This window comes from Engystomops pustulosus, chromosome 10 (genome assembly GCF_040894005.1).
Source record: "Engystomops pustulosus chromosome 10, aEngPut4.maternal, whole genome shotgun sequence".
In the NCBI taxonomy this organism is placed as follows: Eukaryota; Metazoa; Chordata; class Amphibia; order Anura; family Leptodactylidae; genus Engystomops; species Engystomops pustulosus.
Genome location: NC_092420.1, coordinates 10,290,926 through 10,308,914, shown reverse-complemented (window position 1 = coordinate 10,308,914; position 17,989 = coordinate 10,290,926). Strand labels below are relative to the sequence as shown.

Here is a 17,989-nt window from a genome sequence, read left to right as displayed (position 1 = left end):
GGTTCTGAACCTCTCTTATATATGTATGGCCATCTTTATACATAGGGGAGCACGACAGGGGGACATAGTATGTAGGGCACACAGAGGTCGCAAAGAGGCATAAACTAATGACATGTACATGGATAATAGGAAGACTATGTAGAAGAGACGTAACAGCAGGTCACAGCAATAGATGTAAAGTAATGGTATAGGGACATAGTAAGAACATGTACGGGGTAAATAGTATAAAATGGAAGGATAATGAAAATAACAGGATCAGAAAGATGAGACGACACCAATACTGAGACATTGGGGGCTTCCATCTTAAACCAAAGGTTCCCTCTAACCCCCCAGTTGTTGGGATCTCCTTTTCCATATTGTCCTTTAGCGACTGATATCCCATCGGAACAAAAGGATTGGGCTTGTTGAAGTCAAACCAGACCAATCGGTATCTGCTCCCTACATATATTATTAGTAGAGATTCGGGAGACTACAAAAGACTGGTCAAGCCAACAACGTCTCATTAAGCTAATGTAATGATTCGCTCCAACCAACTGGATAGAGGGAGAACACAAATGTTTTAGAGGAGCGTCAGAGGGTGCATAAGACACCTTTTCCCCATGTAAATCATGGGGAAAAGGGCCTGTTACAGATTTTACATTGAGGTCCAGCAGGTCTTAGTTCCATCTCTGCTGCAGAACATCATGTCATTGCCCCCTCTATCCTCTAAACCCTATGCCATAGAAGAAGCGAGCGTAGATAAGAGATGAGCACCATCAGATCCAACCCGGTAATGAGCCATAGGAAGTGATTTTACCTGCAGGCTGCAGAGCAGAACATAGAGGTAGTGAAAGGCCAGAATGCTGTTATTTACAGCCAGCAGACCGAAGAGCCAGGCAGTGCTGATAAACAGCAGGAGAATGAAGGAACTCCGAATAGTCATGCTACAGGGAGACAGGAAGAAGCAGCAGAGAGCACAGACATGGAGGTTACACCAGGAAAGAGAACATCAATACATACATCATGTATTCTGTATACAGGGAACAGGCCATGGGGGTGGGGGACAACACTGCGGGGTAGAGGGGACACCATATTCATACTACACGCCCCAGATATTACATGTTACTTTGCATGTCACCATTTGCTATGTATAGGGATGTTTCTTGATATCATCCACTTCAAACTGTGTGAAGTCATTATGTCATATATTAAAGGGGTTATCATGCGCTTACATGTTATAGGGTTTGGGAATAACAAGCTGATTGTTGGGGGTCAAACTACAGGGACCTCAATGAATCATGCAACCTGTTCCCGCCGAGGATCACCCACTATACTGGATTATCTCCAGGAGTGCCCTAGACAGTGAAAACTTCAATGGTCACTCCAATTTGCAGGGGGGAATGGGACCCACACTCATTTGATTGTTGTGTATACCTCTGATATTTTATGGAGTGTAATAAATAAGACCCCCATTATCGTGATTGCTGCAGATCCCATAAGTAACACCATTGATCATAATGTTATAGCATTTAAACTTGGGACAAGGCCTTTAATTCCGGCAACTATTCTAATGAGGTAGTCACAGCCCCACCCACATCACACAAATTCTTTCAAACACACTGCCAATCCTGGCAATCTCCCAAGGATATCACTTTAATAAACCCTGTTCACACTTACAGCACAGATTTTTTCTTGGTTTCCTTCTGTCCGGGGGCGCAGACAAGTTTGGCTACCATAAGGAACATTACACCATTAATCTGAAATTAACACAAAAATACACAAAAATGTAAGAAGAACAATAAGACGTGAGCGCTAGAGCCAATTATATGACAGTGACGACAGCAGCGGGAGAAGAATGTGCTGATTCTGTAGGAGGCAGTGACCTGATCACTCATGTGGTTATAATAGGGAGGACAGTGGTGTATGTGATAGCGGATGATGTGAGGAATGGGAGGTCACAGACTGCTAGTGAGAGGTGCAGGCTCACAGCAGAGTAATTCATGAAAGGAGGGGGGCTTCATCTTTTGGACTGTGATCTGGAAAACTGGAAGTTACCATGTGAGAATTAGAAAGGAAAAGAGTAGCTACTGAAAGTACCGGATGAGCTCAGAAGAGTAGTGAGCTGATCTTATAAAACTTTTTGACCTCCATTACTATAATACTTTGCGATTACCTGCATTAGCTGGCAGAATTGGAGAATACCCAACAAAATTCAGCATAAGACGCCACAATTCTTGTGTACATTCTGGTTCTCTTAAACGTATATAATGGAGATGAAACAACGTATCGGAATGACGATGGGTTAAACCAGACACAAATACATTTGCAATGGAGGAATATTCACCACAATGACAACAGCGATGGGTCCAGCAAAACTCCACACTAGTTTATCATGGATCGAGATCCAGCAAAAGTCCGGGTTTCCATAACCTTCAGGGTCAAGTCCCACCGCCAAACCTACGGAGAAAGTCACATGCCATGACGGAAGCAGTGTAGGGCTTAATGGATAAGGGTGATCCTTGGAACCCCTAATACAGAATGTTACATTATAAGATTCATACCTGTAATAATGGCCGGGACCCCCCAACCAATGGCATGGTAAAACCTCATGGCTCCGTAATTAACGTTCCTGACTTCTGTCTGCATACGGTAAATATGGAGTCCGTCCACAAATATCCAGGCGAAAGTGGAGAGGAAGAAGTAATGAAGCAAGATGGCGATCACCGTACAGAGGAACTGAGAGACAAAAACAGGGGAGGATAACAAGTCCAATATCAGAAATAATTGTGTAGGTATTAACCCCTCAAACTCTGCAGTTGTTTGCAACAATGACAGGCTTTCTTTATATGCACTTATGCTCATAAAGCCGGGTGCAGGAGAGAGGAGGGTAGAGCGCTCCTAACCCCTCCATTGAGAGCCTCGATCACGGTGCGGTGAGACAGTGTGTACTCATCCTGGCGTGACTGATTGCCATACACTTCAGGGGATGTTGTGATCCGGCCACAAATTGTGCGGCCAGATCACGGGTCCCCATACGTTGCAGGCCTAGGTCTGTAATAATATATGAGATATATTGATGATGCCAGCATGGATGTTAAGAGAGCTGTTGTGCAGAGAACTTGTTCAAACACAAGTTTTGTCTATTTTCTCACCTCATTTTCGGTGCTGTTGATGCCCAATAGAAACACAAGCTCAGAGAGGAAGAGAGCAGCGGCAATATTAGAGTGGATTCCCCTGGTGTTGGATTTCATCCCCTTCAATGATGTCAGGATGGCGAATGTAGAGAGTAGAGCCACGAGCGAAATGGACACACAGGTGTACGAGACCACCGCCAGGGTCTCCAGATCTCCCTCAATTCGCTGTTTCAGAAGAAGATCACATATATATTATATGGGACATTATTAGACTATTACAGGTCACAGAGAAGATCCTCGGCTGTATTCTAGCACAGCATTTCATCAGTGGACTATCTGATGGTATTAATAACTATTAAAATGACAACAATGGAGCACATTTACTAAGAGTCCACGGACCGCGATTCCGCCGGGGTTTCCCGAATATTTCCGTTTTGCGCCGAATTGCCCCGTGTTTTTGGTGCACGCGATCGGATTGTGGCGCACCGGCACCTGCTTGCACGTGACAGAAATCGTGGGGCGTGGCCAACGGACAACCTGACGGATTCGAACTAAGCGCGGGTTTTACAATTCAAATTGTGTGGCAAGTTTACAACACAAGCATCAGGAAGAAGAAGGTGAACTCCGGTGGACCTCGGCGCGGAAGTGACGGATGCAGGAACTCGGGCGCACGATCTTAGTGAATCGCAAACAGACCCGAATTCTCGGCGGACAACGCACCAAGGGATCGCAACAGGACCGGGTAAGTAAATGTGCCCCATTATCATGGAGGTCATACAAGCATCAGGTCAGTGCTGGACCTATAAACTAATGTTACTTGACAGCAGGGCATGCTGAGAAGAATTATAAAAGTCATATACTATAGAAAACTGCAGGAAGAATTTTATAAAGAGCCTTCAGTACACTCACCTCTCGATGGGAACCATCCATGAGGACCCCAAAACTGCCAAACTGGGAGCACTGGCAGCGCACATGTGTTGTGTTCCTGAAGACCAGCTCGCAGTCCTTAACTGTCCAGCTGCCCGGCTGATCCACCCTGAAGGGATAAGATGTAAAAGTCTATAATATATATATATATATATATATATATATATATATTATATATATATATTTATATATATGATTTATGATATATAAATCAGACATAGAGAAGGTGACGTACTGGCTTGTGTGGTTCCACTGTACACAGATGGGTTTGCTTCTGTTCACGGTTTCCAGCAGCTGAAATTCTATAATCAGCGGACCCCCCAGATCTCCATGGATAAAGGCCTGGTCTTTGAGGACAGACACGCTCACGATGGGAGTATTCATCACTGGATTCTTAGGGAGCCTTAAAAAAAAAGTTAATTTCATAATTGCATGTGATTCACAGTACTTTTCCAGATGTTGGGAAACTAACACTCTCAGCATCCATCTCCAACTTAGAGTTGTAGTTTTGCTAAATTTGCTTATAACGGTGACTCTCTGTATAATCTGAACACTACAGATTGGAAAGCGTCACAGGACGGGTCACATTTTAACTTTTTTACAATGGGGCTCACCTGAAACTCCTCTTCTCTGTGTTATAACGTGCCGGCAATAAGTCCCCCAAGGTGCGGTAAATGATGAGGACCAGTATGGTGGGTGCAGGTTCTGGCTCTGGGATCACCCTCTTTTGTGGAGGTACCGCTGTGGTCACGTTGCTCTGAGGACTAGTTGGAGATGGCGCAACTGTGGGTGGTGCTATAAAAAAAAGTCCTTCAGATATAAATTCCCTTTAAGAGGATTTATAATTGTATATGCACTTGCATCCCATTAAAAAGCGGATATATAGTAGCACAGGAGTGAGAAAGTGAGGAAACTGAGTCACAACCAAGAAAAAAATGGGAGACCTCCTAGCGTGGGACAATGCTTTTGTGTGTATCACACACTTAACATATCATACATGTGATGTCACATTACCTTTGGGCTTTGGCGGCTTGAGGACGGAGTCGGGCAGCACCACATGAGTGTGAGGATCCCAGGACGTCTGACCTCGGAACAGACTGCTGTGATACCGGGGAAAATGTCTTCTTTGTGGGATCTGATTATCCACTCGCTCAATATTAACGACTGTCACAAGGAAAGGAAGAAGCAGCGTCTCAGGAGCGTCTCTATACAATCTGCTTGAGCTTGTGATAAATGTCTTGCAATAATTGCAAACACACAATCTCTCCAGGCGATGGAACACGGTGCGAGCAGCCCAGAAAACGCAGCTAACCACATTTAATTCACATTTCCTTCTCCTCTAAGCGAGCGGCTGGAAAAGTGTCAGATGCAGTGACGTTTATGCCACTTGGCAGTCTCCTATGTCCCAAGGATTCGGAGATAAGCACCTTCCTGACAGTCAGCATCAGACTTAATGAACTTTCTTACCAAACCGCTTCCCAAATCTCATGTCATAAGAATGACAGTAAAGGGTCAGATATACAGTAAAGGATCCTCACTGCTAACTCACTAAAGAGGACAAAATAGGGCCATCTACTGATTTCTGTCACTTGCCCATATGATTCTTGTTAGAAAAAGTTGCTATAAGGACTTGAATGCCAATCAGGTCAGTGGTCTGGAATCGTGAATGAACATTTGGAAAGCAAGCAGGTATTGCAGTTCCAGAAGCCTCTCCTGTGCTTCCGATCCCAATGGACCATAAGTGATGATGTTATGTCCTTTGTGCCCATCCCTGGTCTTAGGCTCATGGGCCATTCATTTAAACCTGACCACCACAATATCATCACTTGTAGTCTGATGGAGGAGAAAGCTCTGGAGACCAATGAAGCTTCCAGAGACATTTTTTTCCTAGTACTTACTAATGTTAGGAGTCACCAGTCCAACTGGGTTCAGATATGTGAGCTTCATGTTCCTGGCCAAGGTGCTGGTATATTCTTGATATAGGTCCATGAGCCCGGCGCTGCCCCGGTCACTCTGCAGGAGCGTTTCCCAATGCTCCTTGTTACTCAGTGTCAGGATGGAACTTCCTGTCCAGAGAAGATTCTAGGAGAGAAACCACATTTATTATTACCAGTATATCTAATACTCCAATCACATCCAGAGCTGCAGTCAAAATAGTGATGACTGGTTATTAGCTTTGACTAGTGACAGGCCCTTGGCTAAAATGAGCATCTCATACTCTGCAAAACCATCTGTGCACGACAAATCGCACCATCTCACCTCCGTGAACTGGGCGTCTTGTGTCGCTGTCAGCCCAAACCCTTTCTGCCTGTTCTCAAACTGCATGATCAGAGACAGCAGGCGGTAAGTTATGTGGACGTCATTTCCGAAATACTGCTCCATGTGGTCTGTCACAGAACGGAGACGTAGAGACAGCTTCTTGGACTCCATGGTATTCAGCTCAGTCTCGTTTCTCTCTAGACCATCCAACTGTGAGGAATAAGGCAGTGGTCACTTAAAGGAACCGCTTACATTTACAGAGGACCATATAACACTAATCTCTTTTTAGAAGAAAGGAGCCATGTTTTATACGCAAGGCAGATTCTAGACTGCTTGTCCAAAAAACAGATCTCCATTAAGATGTGATTATTACCCTGTGAATGCCCCTCCTTCATGACAATGGGGGTCATTTACTAAGGGCACGATTCGCGTTTTCCCGACGTGTTACCCGAATATTTCCGATTTGCGCCGATTTCCCCTCTATTGCCCCGGGATTTTGGCGCACGCGATCGTATTGTGGCGCATCGGCGCCGGCATGCACGCGACGGAAATCGGGGGGCGTGTTCGAGCGAAAACCTGACGGATTCGGAAAAACCGGCGCATTTAAAAAAAGAAATGTGTCGCTTGGGACGTGCTTACCTTCACTTGGTCCGGCCCGGTGAACTCCAGTGCGTTCAGATGCTTTTCAGCGCAGCAGTGCCGCCTGGTGGACGGCGGAGGAACTACCTTGATGAATCCTGGCCGGACCCGAATCCACCGCTGGATCGCGAACGGACCAGGTAAGTAAATCTGCCCCAATGTAGTAAAATGTTTGCATTTCTTACCAATGTGGATAACTCGGTGTACGCAGGGGAGGTGCAGTTAAACAGATCAGGTTCTACCCAACCCTTCACTTCATCACAGTGTCGTATGGCGGCTCCTGTAGGTGAGACATAGGGTGAATCTGAGTTATTTAACAAGGCGATTACACAGGACGCAGCATACAGCAAGCGGGATTCCAGGCATCAGGTTAGGGGCAGGCTACAGCATTGCCACAGACAGCTGGGGTCAGGTCAGGGTGCGGGATTGGCAGGTTTAGCAGAGGCTGGCGGTCAAATGACATAAAGCACAAGAGGAAAAGATCAGGGGGCCAATGGGTCAACTCAAAAATCTCACCTGAGCCCCTTACACCTGTATGATAGAAAGGGAAGGGGCGCGGGGCAGTGGATAAAAAAAGGAAAGGAATAACGTCAATATCATCATACATAGTACTACTAGAACATGGCTTTTGTCATACAACACACATCAGAAGGGCACGCTATGTACAGATATGCTGGGTTAATTTCATATCTGAGTTATCAGGAGGCTTAATATGGTTATTATGTGGCTGGATGGGGCTTTACCTGGCGTCTGCAAACTGATATGCCACCAGGCTTCTCTCCAGCTCTCTGACAGGCGAGTGACAGGCAGGGTATAAACAAGGTGGGCAGCCATAGGCAGTGTTTAATGATTCTCAGCTAAAGCGCCTGGCGTAATTCAGGAAATATTTGGAGTGCTACTAATTTGGAGCAATCTGTCTGTTGAGAGCGTACTTGTTGGGGTGGCAGGATTTCAGTCTGCTTGTGGGTGATGAGCTGACATGACAGCTTGTAACGACGCTCCAGCACAGTCTCTCTATGTGACTTACCTAGAGAGCCTTTCGGGCAAGGAACAGCAGCAGGGAGGCCAAATTTGGTTCTCGGCCACCAAACCCCTGACGTCAACGTCTTTGGACATCCGTCATAAATAACTACAGAAGTAGAAAGACAATAGTGAGAAAATGGAACTGCAGCTGCTTGCACCAACTGCATACGTAACATAGCACCAATATCACCCTCAGTCATCTGATGGCACTACCCCTTAAGCAAAGTGGCGCATCATCGCATAAACCTTTACATATTACTACATAGCTGGCCATTCAGGGCCTGAGAGCCATTCCAGGTCTAAGAAAAGCTGCGTGTTTAAAATAAATTATGTGATTTTATACACTTTGTACCGGAATGCTCCATTATGTCTCATATTACACATCCCCTTTATAATGACATTTACAGCCACATCATATGTAACCCGGAATATTAGTGTGTACTGATGTAGGGATGACTCAATGTACCAGGACACAATGTCAGCTCAGGTTAAATCGATTAGTTCATCATTACGAAGATACAATAGCAGAGCATTGGACTATGGCTGCCTCGAAGTACTCTGCAGACTCTTCCATCAGCAGAACATCACTCCCATTGACTGATCCTCCTCCATATACTGACATCACTGAGCTCTTACCTTCACAGCCGCTCGGCGAGACTTCAGTAAACGGGTTGTCGCAGCTGTTACACTGGCGTCCAATCACTCCGGGTCTACAGAAGCACTGGCCGCTATCGAGATCACATGACCTTGATGAGGATCCAATGGGGTAACAATCACAAGGCAAGCACGTGTCGCTGCCTTTAGGGCGGTAATGATATTCCTGCAATGTGGGGAGCAAACCATATATTCACTGACATTCCCAAACCTGTAACTTCAATGAGGAGGAGCTGCAATATGATAAAACACTGCATGTACTGCTCTTGTAACACGCTCCCACTTACCTTGCAGTGGCACTGGCCATTCGTCTTATTGCAGTTTGGATCAAAGCCCTTAGTGACATCACAGTTGCACGGTCCACAGGTTCGGTTCCCCCACCAGCCTTTAGGGCACTGATGATCCATTCTAAGTCAGAAGGAGCAGATGTGTATATCATTTTATATTTGGGAAATGGGGGATATTTATCTCCTCTTATCTCATAATCCTCACCTGTGCTCACAGTATCTTCCATAATGGTGCCCCGAACACTCACAAGTGTAACCCAGGGGATGGTCTGGACGATGAGCACAAACTCCTCTATTTTCACAAGGGTTGAGCTGACAGATATCTACACAGTTATCTCCTAAGTATCCTGTGTGGAAAAATCAGAGCATTAGTATTGAAGGTTTTACTCACTGACAGCAAGTAGAGATCTTGGAAATACACATGTATTAACAAAAATGTAATGGACATTAACAAAATGTAGACAAAAGACATTTGGGCCTGTAATATAATACACACCTGGGAGACAGACGCAGACGTGGCCCAGCCACGTGTCCACACAGGAGCTGTTCCCCTGGCAGGGGTTAGGAGCGCACATATTTGTGACATTGCAGCCATTCTTAACGTTCACAAGGTTTGTTGGCTTGGGTAAAGTGATGCCGCTCGGTGAGTCTCCGAGATGCAGCCCCTGAAGTGCAAAACAGCTCTGATCATCAGTACAATATACACAGTTTATGTCGGTAATAAAGAGTTAATTCAAGATAAAGTCTGCACCAGTATATCACACATGACATGTAGGAGCCATGGCGCTCAGAGATTGTCAGCAAATACTTCTCACCTGTATACATCCCTCCAGACCATTCTGCACCTCCTGAGCCACCAGAATACCACCCACATAAAGGTGCTTCACCCTCAGGCCATGAAGTTCATTGCCAACATTCACTGTGTCCTACAATTTAGAGAAAAAAAATCATTATATTTTAGATTTATATTCTCATTTTGCACATCTTTTGTTTGCGGATAGTGAATGGCATATAAACCATTTGTCATCTACTTCTAATCACACAGCTGACAGTTTGTTACAATGTATTAGCCTTGGCAATTCTTTGAAATAAACCTATAGGCCGCATAAATCTGCTCCCCATACTAGACTTTCCTACAGATACACTCTAACAACTTGTAGCTATACGAGCAGGACAAAGTATACAGTATATTAATTCTGTGTTTCTTTCTAAAAGTCGTATGAGTACCTGATAGAATCCATAATCTAAGTTGATAGTGATGACATAACGTGTTTCATGCCCGCTGCGCACGTCACGTAACTCCATCTGCAGGTCGTGCCACCGGCCATCATTCACTTGCATCTGGTCTAGCAGGAGGGTGGAGGCTCTGCTGGAGCCACGGCTGACGGAGAACGAGACGTGCCCAGAAACCAGCTGCAAGACAAGCCAGAAATATGAAGTGGGGCAAATTCTAAAAATATGCAGGTAACAAGCAATGTGATCCCTGCTGTACGGGGATGAGAGAATGACAGCTACTTGCCTGGCACTGAATGGTGGTATACTGGCCAGCGTGCACCTGCAGGAGTAATCCATCCGTTCGCCGTGTCCTGAACCCAAGCCCCATGTACCAGGGAATGGAGATTTTCACCTCGTTTTTAAAGTCCCAGGACAGATAACCGCTCCCGTTAAAGTGATACGGATGGTGCATTGCTGAGAGGAAAAAAGTATGAAGGGATTCATTAAAAAGTTCTGACAGTATTTTTCCCACATGGGTTGTAATTTTTATCTGTGCACAAGTGCCAAATGGAGCAGCTACCTAGTCCTTCCTTTATTGAGTCCTGCCCCTTGTAGTGCCAAAACTACTTATATCATGCTCCAAGGGGTTGTCCTAAGGTCTCATATTATCTCCTTCCTCCTAATGAATGATATGTGTCCACTCACTGGCCCAGATCTTTTATTCCATCTGTGCCAGTCTTCTGTCTGACTTTGCATTGAAAAGAACGTCTTTGGAGTTTTTACATGTATTTATAAAGTGTCTGTGCTAGTCAGAGTTTGCGACACATTTAATACAGCATTCAATAATCTGGCGCACCCTGCACACTCGCAGTTTGCACTACTTTTGATAAATCTGGGTCACTGTCAGAGAAAATGAATAGGATGGAGAATCTAAAGCTACATGTATCCCTCACTAATCACAAAAATGGAGGCCTTTAATGAATGAAACACCAGGTCAGGCATGCACCCTTCCATCTCATCTATTCTCCATGATAGCTGTACTTGGCTGTCTTTGGCATAGACAAATCAATGACAGTCACACTCCCATCTTCATAACAAGGAGTTGGATTACAGCGGATCAATATGTCATCCCCAGTGGATAACACCCTTCAAAACCATGAGCTGCATTTCTAGACTATGGCCACTAGGGGACAGCAAATTTCTTCAGCCTTTTGTACTGCACAACAGGTATATAATGGGGCACATTTACTTACCCGGCCCATTCGCGATCCAGCGGCGCGTTCTCTGCACAGGATTCGGGTCCGGCTGGGATTTAAGATGGTTGTTCCTCCGCCGTCCACCAGGTGGTGCTGCAGCGCCGAAAATAATCTTAACGCCCCGGAATGCACCATCCCATAGAAGGTGAAGGTGAGCGCTCCCCAAGCGACACATTTTCGGTTTTTAAATGCGGCGGTTTTTCCGAATACGTCGGGTTTTCGTTCGGCAACGCCCCCCCGATTTCTGTCGCGCGCATGCCGGCCCCGATGCGCCACAATCTGATCGCGTGCGCCAAAAACCTGGGGCAATTCATGTACAAGCGGCGCAAATCGGAAATATTCGGGAAACACGTCGGGAAAACGCGAATCGGGCCCTTAGTAAATGACCCCCAATGTATTCAAATGTCTCAAATAAATACATAAATATGTAAAGAGGAATAAATATACTAATGTACTCACCGATCTTGCAATCCTTTCCTCCAAAACCCAATGGACAAGCACAGGTGTACGTGCCCCAGGCTACGGTGCAGTTGCCTCCATTTTTACAAGGGTTGGGGTCACAGTAGGACTGCTTTGCATTACACCCTGACGACATGAGAAGATAAATGTTACGGACTGCATTAGGTGAAGACTGGGAGTTGTAGTCCATGGAAATTACATAAGTATATAGGATTGTACTAGAGGCCTATATATAGCACTGGATTTCAATCTACCCTATAATCTCTCATTTTTCCTAATGACCTGTGACGACTTTTTGGTTTTCCCTACATGGCACCACTCGGGCAATCTGGCAATGCCAAGTAGTGCAGCACAGTTCCATTGAGTTGCATGCGTCCTACCTGCAGACGTTCCATTATTTGCTATATATGAAGCAAGGTCGATTTTTCGGCTATCGATATACAGATCCTTCATACATCCTATGAACTCTCTGTGCGTCACCGGGAAATTTTCAGGAAGGTTGGGGACCCCGCCAAGGAGAAGTGGACCTGTAAGATCCAGCGATCTGCAAGGGTAACAGAGAGAAGCCAAGTTACTGGAGCTATAGAGACTTATGGATATAATATGGAGTCTGGATCCACCTCTATAGGAAAGACTGGACTATCCACCTAGCGGTCCTGTCCTGACCCTGATTCAATGGGGATGAATTTGAAAAATTAGCACAGGGAATAATTAAAGCAGTCGTCAATAATGACCATCCAGAATCCAGCTCTCATTTCTCAGGAGGCCTTTGGGAAATAAAAGCTGAAATCTAATTGGTTTCTATTGGTAACTTTTCCATTTCCCCCCTGCGCTTGTTTTGAGATCCCGACTTTTATGACATCAGTCACATTGATATCTTCTACTTACTTTTTGGAGCTGGACTGCACCCCTTCGGCTGCACACGTGTAGTTTGCAATTGCATTACTGAATTTCAAGGCAACTGAAATGTCACAATCATCCACGGCCAGCACAGCCACCTTCTCCTTGGAGGGTCCTTGGGCCACCCCCATAGTTCCCATCTTAGGCTATAAAATAAAAAAGAAAACAATAAATTATTTAAAAAAACTTCACTTATCTTTTTCTGTCACAACCAATATGGCCGCCATTACATCCAAATACAGTAGAGCCAACCTGTTATACCAAACCATGACTGGAAAAAAGCACGAAAGGTGAAAAACAGTCTTGCCAAAATTACATCTAAATACGTTGCATCCTCCCTGTTATACCAAAACCTGACAGGAAAATATCACAAAAGGTGGAAACCAATATGGCCGCCATTACATCCAAATACAGTGGAGCCAACCTGTTATACCAAACCCTGACTGGAAAATATCACAATAGGTGGCAGCTAATATGGCCACCTTTACATCTAAATACATTGGATCCTCCCTGTTATACCAAACCCTGACAGGAAAATATCACAAAGGGTGGCAACCAAAATGGCCGCCATTACTACCAAATACAGTGGAACCACCCTGTTACACCAAACCCTGACAGGAAAATAGCACGAAAGGTGAAAAACAGTCTTGCCAACATTACATCTAAATACATTGGAACCTCCTTGTTATACCAAACCCTGACAGAAAAAAATATCACAAAAATTGGCAACCAATAAGGCCGCCATTACATCCAAATACAGTAGAGCCACCCTGTTATACCAAACCCTGACTGGAAAATAGCACAAAAGGTGAAAACCAGTATGGCCGCCATTGCAACCAAATACAGTGGAGCCAACCTGTTATACTAAACCCTGACTGGAAAATATCACAAAAGTTGGCAGCTAATATGGCCACTTTTCCATCTAAACACAATAAAGCCACCCTGTTATATCAAAACCTGACTGGAAAATAGCATGAAAGATGAAAACCAATATGGCCACCATTACAACCAAATACAGTGGAGCCAACCTGTTATACCAAACCCTGACAGGAAAATAGCACAAAAGGTGAAAAACAGTCTTGCCTCATCTATATATGACTGCAGACCTGTCCAGGTATACCACCAAAAACACCTTGGGTCTAGGAAAACTGTGTAGAGAGCTGTAATGGCAGCCATTTTTGTTCTCACCCAGACAGATATAATCTATTTCTACAAAATTAAGATATATATATCATGTATATATACATGATGAAAATAGTCCCATCAAGTCAATGAAGATGAGATAATACAATCGACTTTGCGTGATTCTTACCTTGTTGTAGTAGCGGAGCTGGACCGAATGCCACTTTCCATCGCTGACGCCTCCAGGGACATAGGGGGCCACCAGGGTGCTCGATTCACCTAAACAAATCACCAATTTAGATTGTTATATTGACTGTTGTGTATCAATATAAGGTGCAACCACTTTGCATTAATGCAAGGTACGGCCCAAGTCACTATCTGCCCCTGTGCACACTATGACAGATGTTCCCGCTGCTTAGGTCGCAATTCCCCTTCCTCCCACATCCATCAGGAGAAGAATGAGGAGTAATTAATAAAAGTGGACGGTTTCTATCCCGTCCTCCATTAATGACACACTCAGCTCGGCATTATCACAAAGCAGATCCGATACCGCGCAGGTATACAACGGCAATTAAGAGGTGAGGAAAGAGCTAAATCTGCCGGCTGTCTGGACTGCGGCTTCTCTGTCACAATGTGGGAAGATTTACAACGCTGGTTACTGCATCTTAAAGGAGCCATCAATCTGCCGCCGGGAGTCCCACACACCCAAATGATGCACGCAGGACATTGCCGGGCTGCTACTAATGCGCCATTTATTGACATGTCCCTCCAAAACATTTGTGTCAAGGCGTCTCTCTGTGCACGGATGTGGCAGATGGGACGATGAATGCTTTACAGAGTGAGTTTAATCCATCTGACAGGAGACTCGTAACATGAAATATAGATGGTACAAAAAATATTCACCACTGAGTTGTGGGGTCATAGTCCGCTCTCTTGCATACAAAGACGGAAAGCTCCTGATTCCAGGGGATGATGGAAATTATTATCTATCATGAAGTTATTGCTGGAGCTGGTTTTGATTATGAATAGAATACCAGGACTGCAGTAAAAACTGACACTTACACATGAAAAGCAGTAAGGGCGTAGGACAACAGTGTGAAGTCTGCACAACAATAAGTCAGAATCAGGACAAGAAAATAAAGATCAAATGACAAAAAAATAAAACCAAACACAAACCTGTGGAGTATTTTAGCTGCACTTGTCCCTCGTGGATCTCCACTGCAATGAAGTCATGCTTCTCGTTGAGGCGTCCATTGTAAAACAAGAGCCCATTGTTCTCTTTGGTGGCAAATCTGCATAAGGTGCAAAAAAGAAAAATCAAATTTTACAAATGTATTATTATTCTGATGAAACTCCATTCATTCATATAGATTCCTAGTCAATGAAACATGTCATCTAATGATATGGAGTACAATACAGGAGGTAACTCAGGATCAGTACAGGATAAGTAATGTCATGTATGTGCACAGTGACTGCACCAGCAGCAGAATAGTGAGTGCAGCTCTGGAGTATAATACAGGATGTAACTCAGGATCAGTACAGGATAAGTAATGTCATGTATGTACACAGTGACGGCACCAGCAGCAGAATAGTGAGTGCAGCTCTGGAGTATAATACAGGATGTAACTCAGGATCAGTACAGGATAAGTAATGTCATGTATGTACACAGTGACTGCACCAGCAGCAGAATAGTGAGTGCAGCTCTGGAGTATAATACAGGATGTAACTCAGGATCAGTACAGGATAAGTAATGTCATGTATGTACACAGTGACTGCACCAGCAGCAGAATAGTGAGTGCAGCTCTAGGGTATAATACATGATGTACCTCAGGATCAGTACAGAATAAGTAATGTCATGTATGTACACAGTGACTGCACCAGCAGCAGAATAGTGAGTGCAGCTCTGGAGTATAATACAGGATGTAACTCAGGATCAGTACAGGATAAGTAATGTCATGTATGTACACAGTGACTGCACCAGCAGCAGAATAGTGAGTGCAGCTCTGGAGTATAATACAGGATGTAACTCAGGATCAGTACAGGATAAGTAATGTCATGTATGTACACAGTGACTGCACCAGCAGCAGAATAGTGAGTGCAGCTCTGGAGTATAATACAGGATGTAACTCAGGATCAGTACAGGATAAGTAATGTCATGTATGTACACAGTGACGGCACCAGCAGCAGAATAGTGAGTGCAGCTCTGGAGTATAATACAGGATGTAACTCAGGATCAGTACAGGATAAGTAATGTCATGTATGTACACAGTGACTGCACCAGCAGAATAGTGAGTGCAACTCTGGGGTATAATACAGGATGTAACTCAGGATCAGTACAGGATAAGTAATGTCATGTGTGTACACAGTGACTGCACCAGCAGAATAGTGAGTGCAACTCTGGGGTATAATACAGGATGTAACTCAGGATCAGTACAGGATAAGTAATGTCATGTATGTACACAGTGACTGCACCAGCAGCAGAATAGTGAGTGCAGCTCTGGAGTATAATACAGGATGTAACTCAGGATCAGTACAGGATAAGTAATGTCATGTATGTACACAGTGACTGCACCAGCAGCAGAATAGTGAGTGCAGCTCTGGAGTATAATACAGGATGTAACTCAGGATCAGTACAGGATAAGTAATGTCATGTATGTACACAGTGACTGCACCAGCAGCAGAATAGTGAGTACAGCTCTGGAGTATAATACAGGATGTAACTCAGGATCAGTACAGGATAAGTAATGTCATGTATGTACACAGTGACTGCACCAGCAGCAGAATAGTGAGTGCAGCTCTGGAGTATAATACAGGAGGTAACTCAGGATCAGTACAGGATAAGTAATGTCATGTGTGTACACAGTGACTGCACCAGCAGAATAGTGAGTGCAACTCTGGGATATAATACAGGATGTAACTCAGGATCAGTACAGGATAAGTAATGTCATGTATGTACACAGTGACTGCACCAGCAGCAGAATAGTGAGTGCAGCTCTGGAGTATAATACAGGATGTAACTCAGGATCAGTACAGGATAAGTAATGTCATGTATGTACACAGTGACTGCACCAGCAGCAGAATAGTGAGTGCAGCTCTGGAGTATAATACAGGATGTAACTCAGGATCAGTACAGGATAAGTAATGTCATGTATGTACACAGTGACTGCACCAGCAGCAGAATAGTGAGTGCATCTCTGGGGTATAATACAGGATGTAACTCAGGATCAGTACAGGATAAGTAATGTCATGTATGTACACAGTGACCGCACCAGCAGCCGAATAGTGAGTGCAGCTCTGGGGTATAATACAGGATGTAACTCAGGATCAGTACAGGATAAGTAATGTCATGTATGTACACAGTGACTGCACCAGCAGCAGAATAGTGAGTGCAGCTCTGGAGTATAATACAGAATGTAACTCAGGATCAGTACAGGATAAGTAATGTCATGTATGTACACAGTGACTGCACCAGCAGCAGAATAGTGAGTGCAGCTCTGGGGTATAATACAGGATGTAACTCAGGATCAGTACAGGATAAGTAATGTCATGTATGTACACAGTGACTGCACCAGCAGCAGAATAGTGAGTGCAGCTCTGGAGTATAATACAAGATGTAACTCAGGATCAGTACAGCATAAGTAATGTCATGTATGTACACAGTGACTGCCCCAGCAGCAGAATAGTGAGTGCAGCTCTGGGGTATAATACAGGATGTAACTCAGGGTCAGTACAGGATAAGTAATGTCATGTATGTACAGTGACTGCACCAGCAGAATAGTGAGTGCAGCTCTGGAGTATAATACAGGATGTAACTCAGGGTCAGTACAGGATAAGTAATGTCATGTATGTACAGTGACTGCACCAGCAGAATAGTGAGTGCAGCTCTGGAGTATAATACAGGATGTAACTCAGGATCAGTACAGGATAAGTAATGTCATGTATGTACACAGTGACTGCACCAGCAGCAGAATAGTGAGTGCAGCTCTGGTGTATAATACAGGATGTAACTCAGGATCAGTACAGGATAAGTAATGTCATGTATGTACACAGTGACTGCACCAGCAGCAGAATAGTGAGTGCAGCTCTGGGTTATAATACAGGATGTAACTCAGGATCAGTACAGGATAAGTAACGT

General features: G+C 44.5%; 1 protein-coding gene across 4 annotated transcripts in view; it reads right to left on the bottom strand.

Annotated features, from left to right (window-relative positions):
* The window catches only part of CELSR3 (cadherin EGF LAG seven-pass G-type receptor 3), an 81,068-nt gene that overhangs the window by 5,479 nt on the left and 57,600 nt on the right, over positions 1–17,989 (bottom strand). Inside the window, exons 4-29 of one of the 4 annotated variants that reach the window (XM_072126812.1) lie at positions 15,031–15,146; positions 14,045–14,133; positions 12,721–12,878; positions 12,213–12,376; positions 11,833–11,958; positions 10,422–10,591; positions 10,130–10,315; positions 9,718–9,828; positions 9,399–9,567; positions 9,108–9,249; positions 8,903–9,023; positions 8,598–8,781; positions 7,966–8,067; positions 7,455–7,469; positions 7,124–7,218; positions 6,300–6,509; positions 5,939–6,122; positions 5,055–5,204; positions 4,655–4,835; positions 4,276–4,443; positions 4,023–4,149; positions 3,132–3,338; positions 2,541–2,715; positions 2,324–2,436; positions 1,657–1,736; positions 797–923 (exon numbers count right to left, since the gene is read on the bottom strand). In XM_072126812.1, the coding sequence (XP_071982913.1) occupies positions 797–923; positions 1,657–1,736; positions 2,324–2,436; positions 2,541–2,715; positions 3,132–3,338; positions 4,023–4,149; positions 4,276–4,443; positions 4,655–4,835; positions 5,055–5,204; positions 5,939–6,122; positions 6,300–6,509; positions 7,124–7,218; positions 7,455–7,469; positions 7,966–8,067; positions 8,598–8,781; positions 8,903–9,023; positions 9,108–9,249; positions 9,399–9,567; positions 9,718–9,828; positions 10,130–10,315; positions 10,422–10,591; positions 11,833–11,958; positions 12,213–12,376; positions 12,721–12,878; positions 14,045–14,133; positions 15,031–15,146 (3,670 nt within the window). Of the gene's footprint in view, positions 1–796; positions 924–1,656; positions 1,737–2,152; positions 2,233–2,323; positions 2,437–2,540; positions 2,716–3,131; positions 3,339–4,022; positions 4,150–4,275; positions 4,444–4,654; positions 4,836–5,054; positions 5,205–5,938; positions 6,123–6,299; positions 6,510–7,123; positions 7,219–7,454; positions 7,470–7,965; positions 8,068–8,597; positions 8,782–8,902; positions 9,024–9,107; positions 9,250–9,398; positions 9,568–9,717; positions 9,829–10,129; positions 10,316–10,421; positions 10,592–11,832; positions 11,959–12,212; positions 12,377–12,720; positions 12,879–14,044; positions 14,134–15,030; positions 15,147–17,989 lie in introns of those variants that run through there. The other 3 variants (XM_072126814.1, XR_011850157.1, XM_072126813.1) reach the window with 3 other exon arrangements.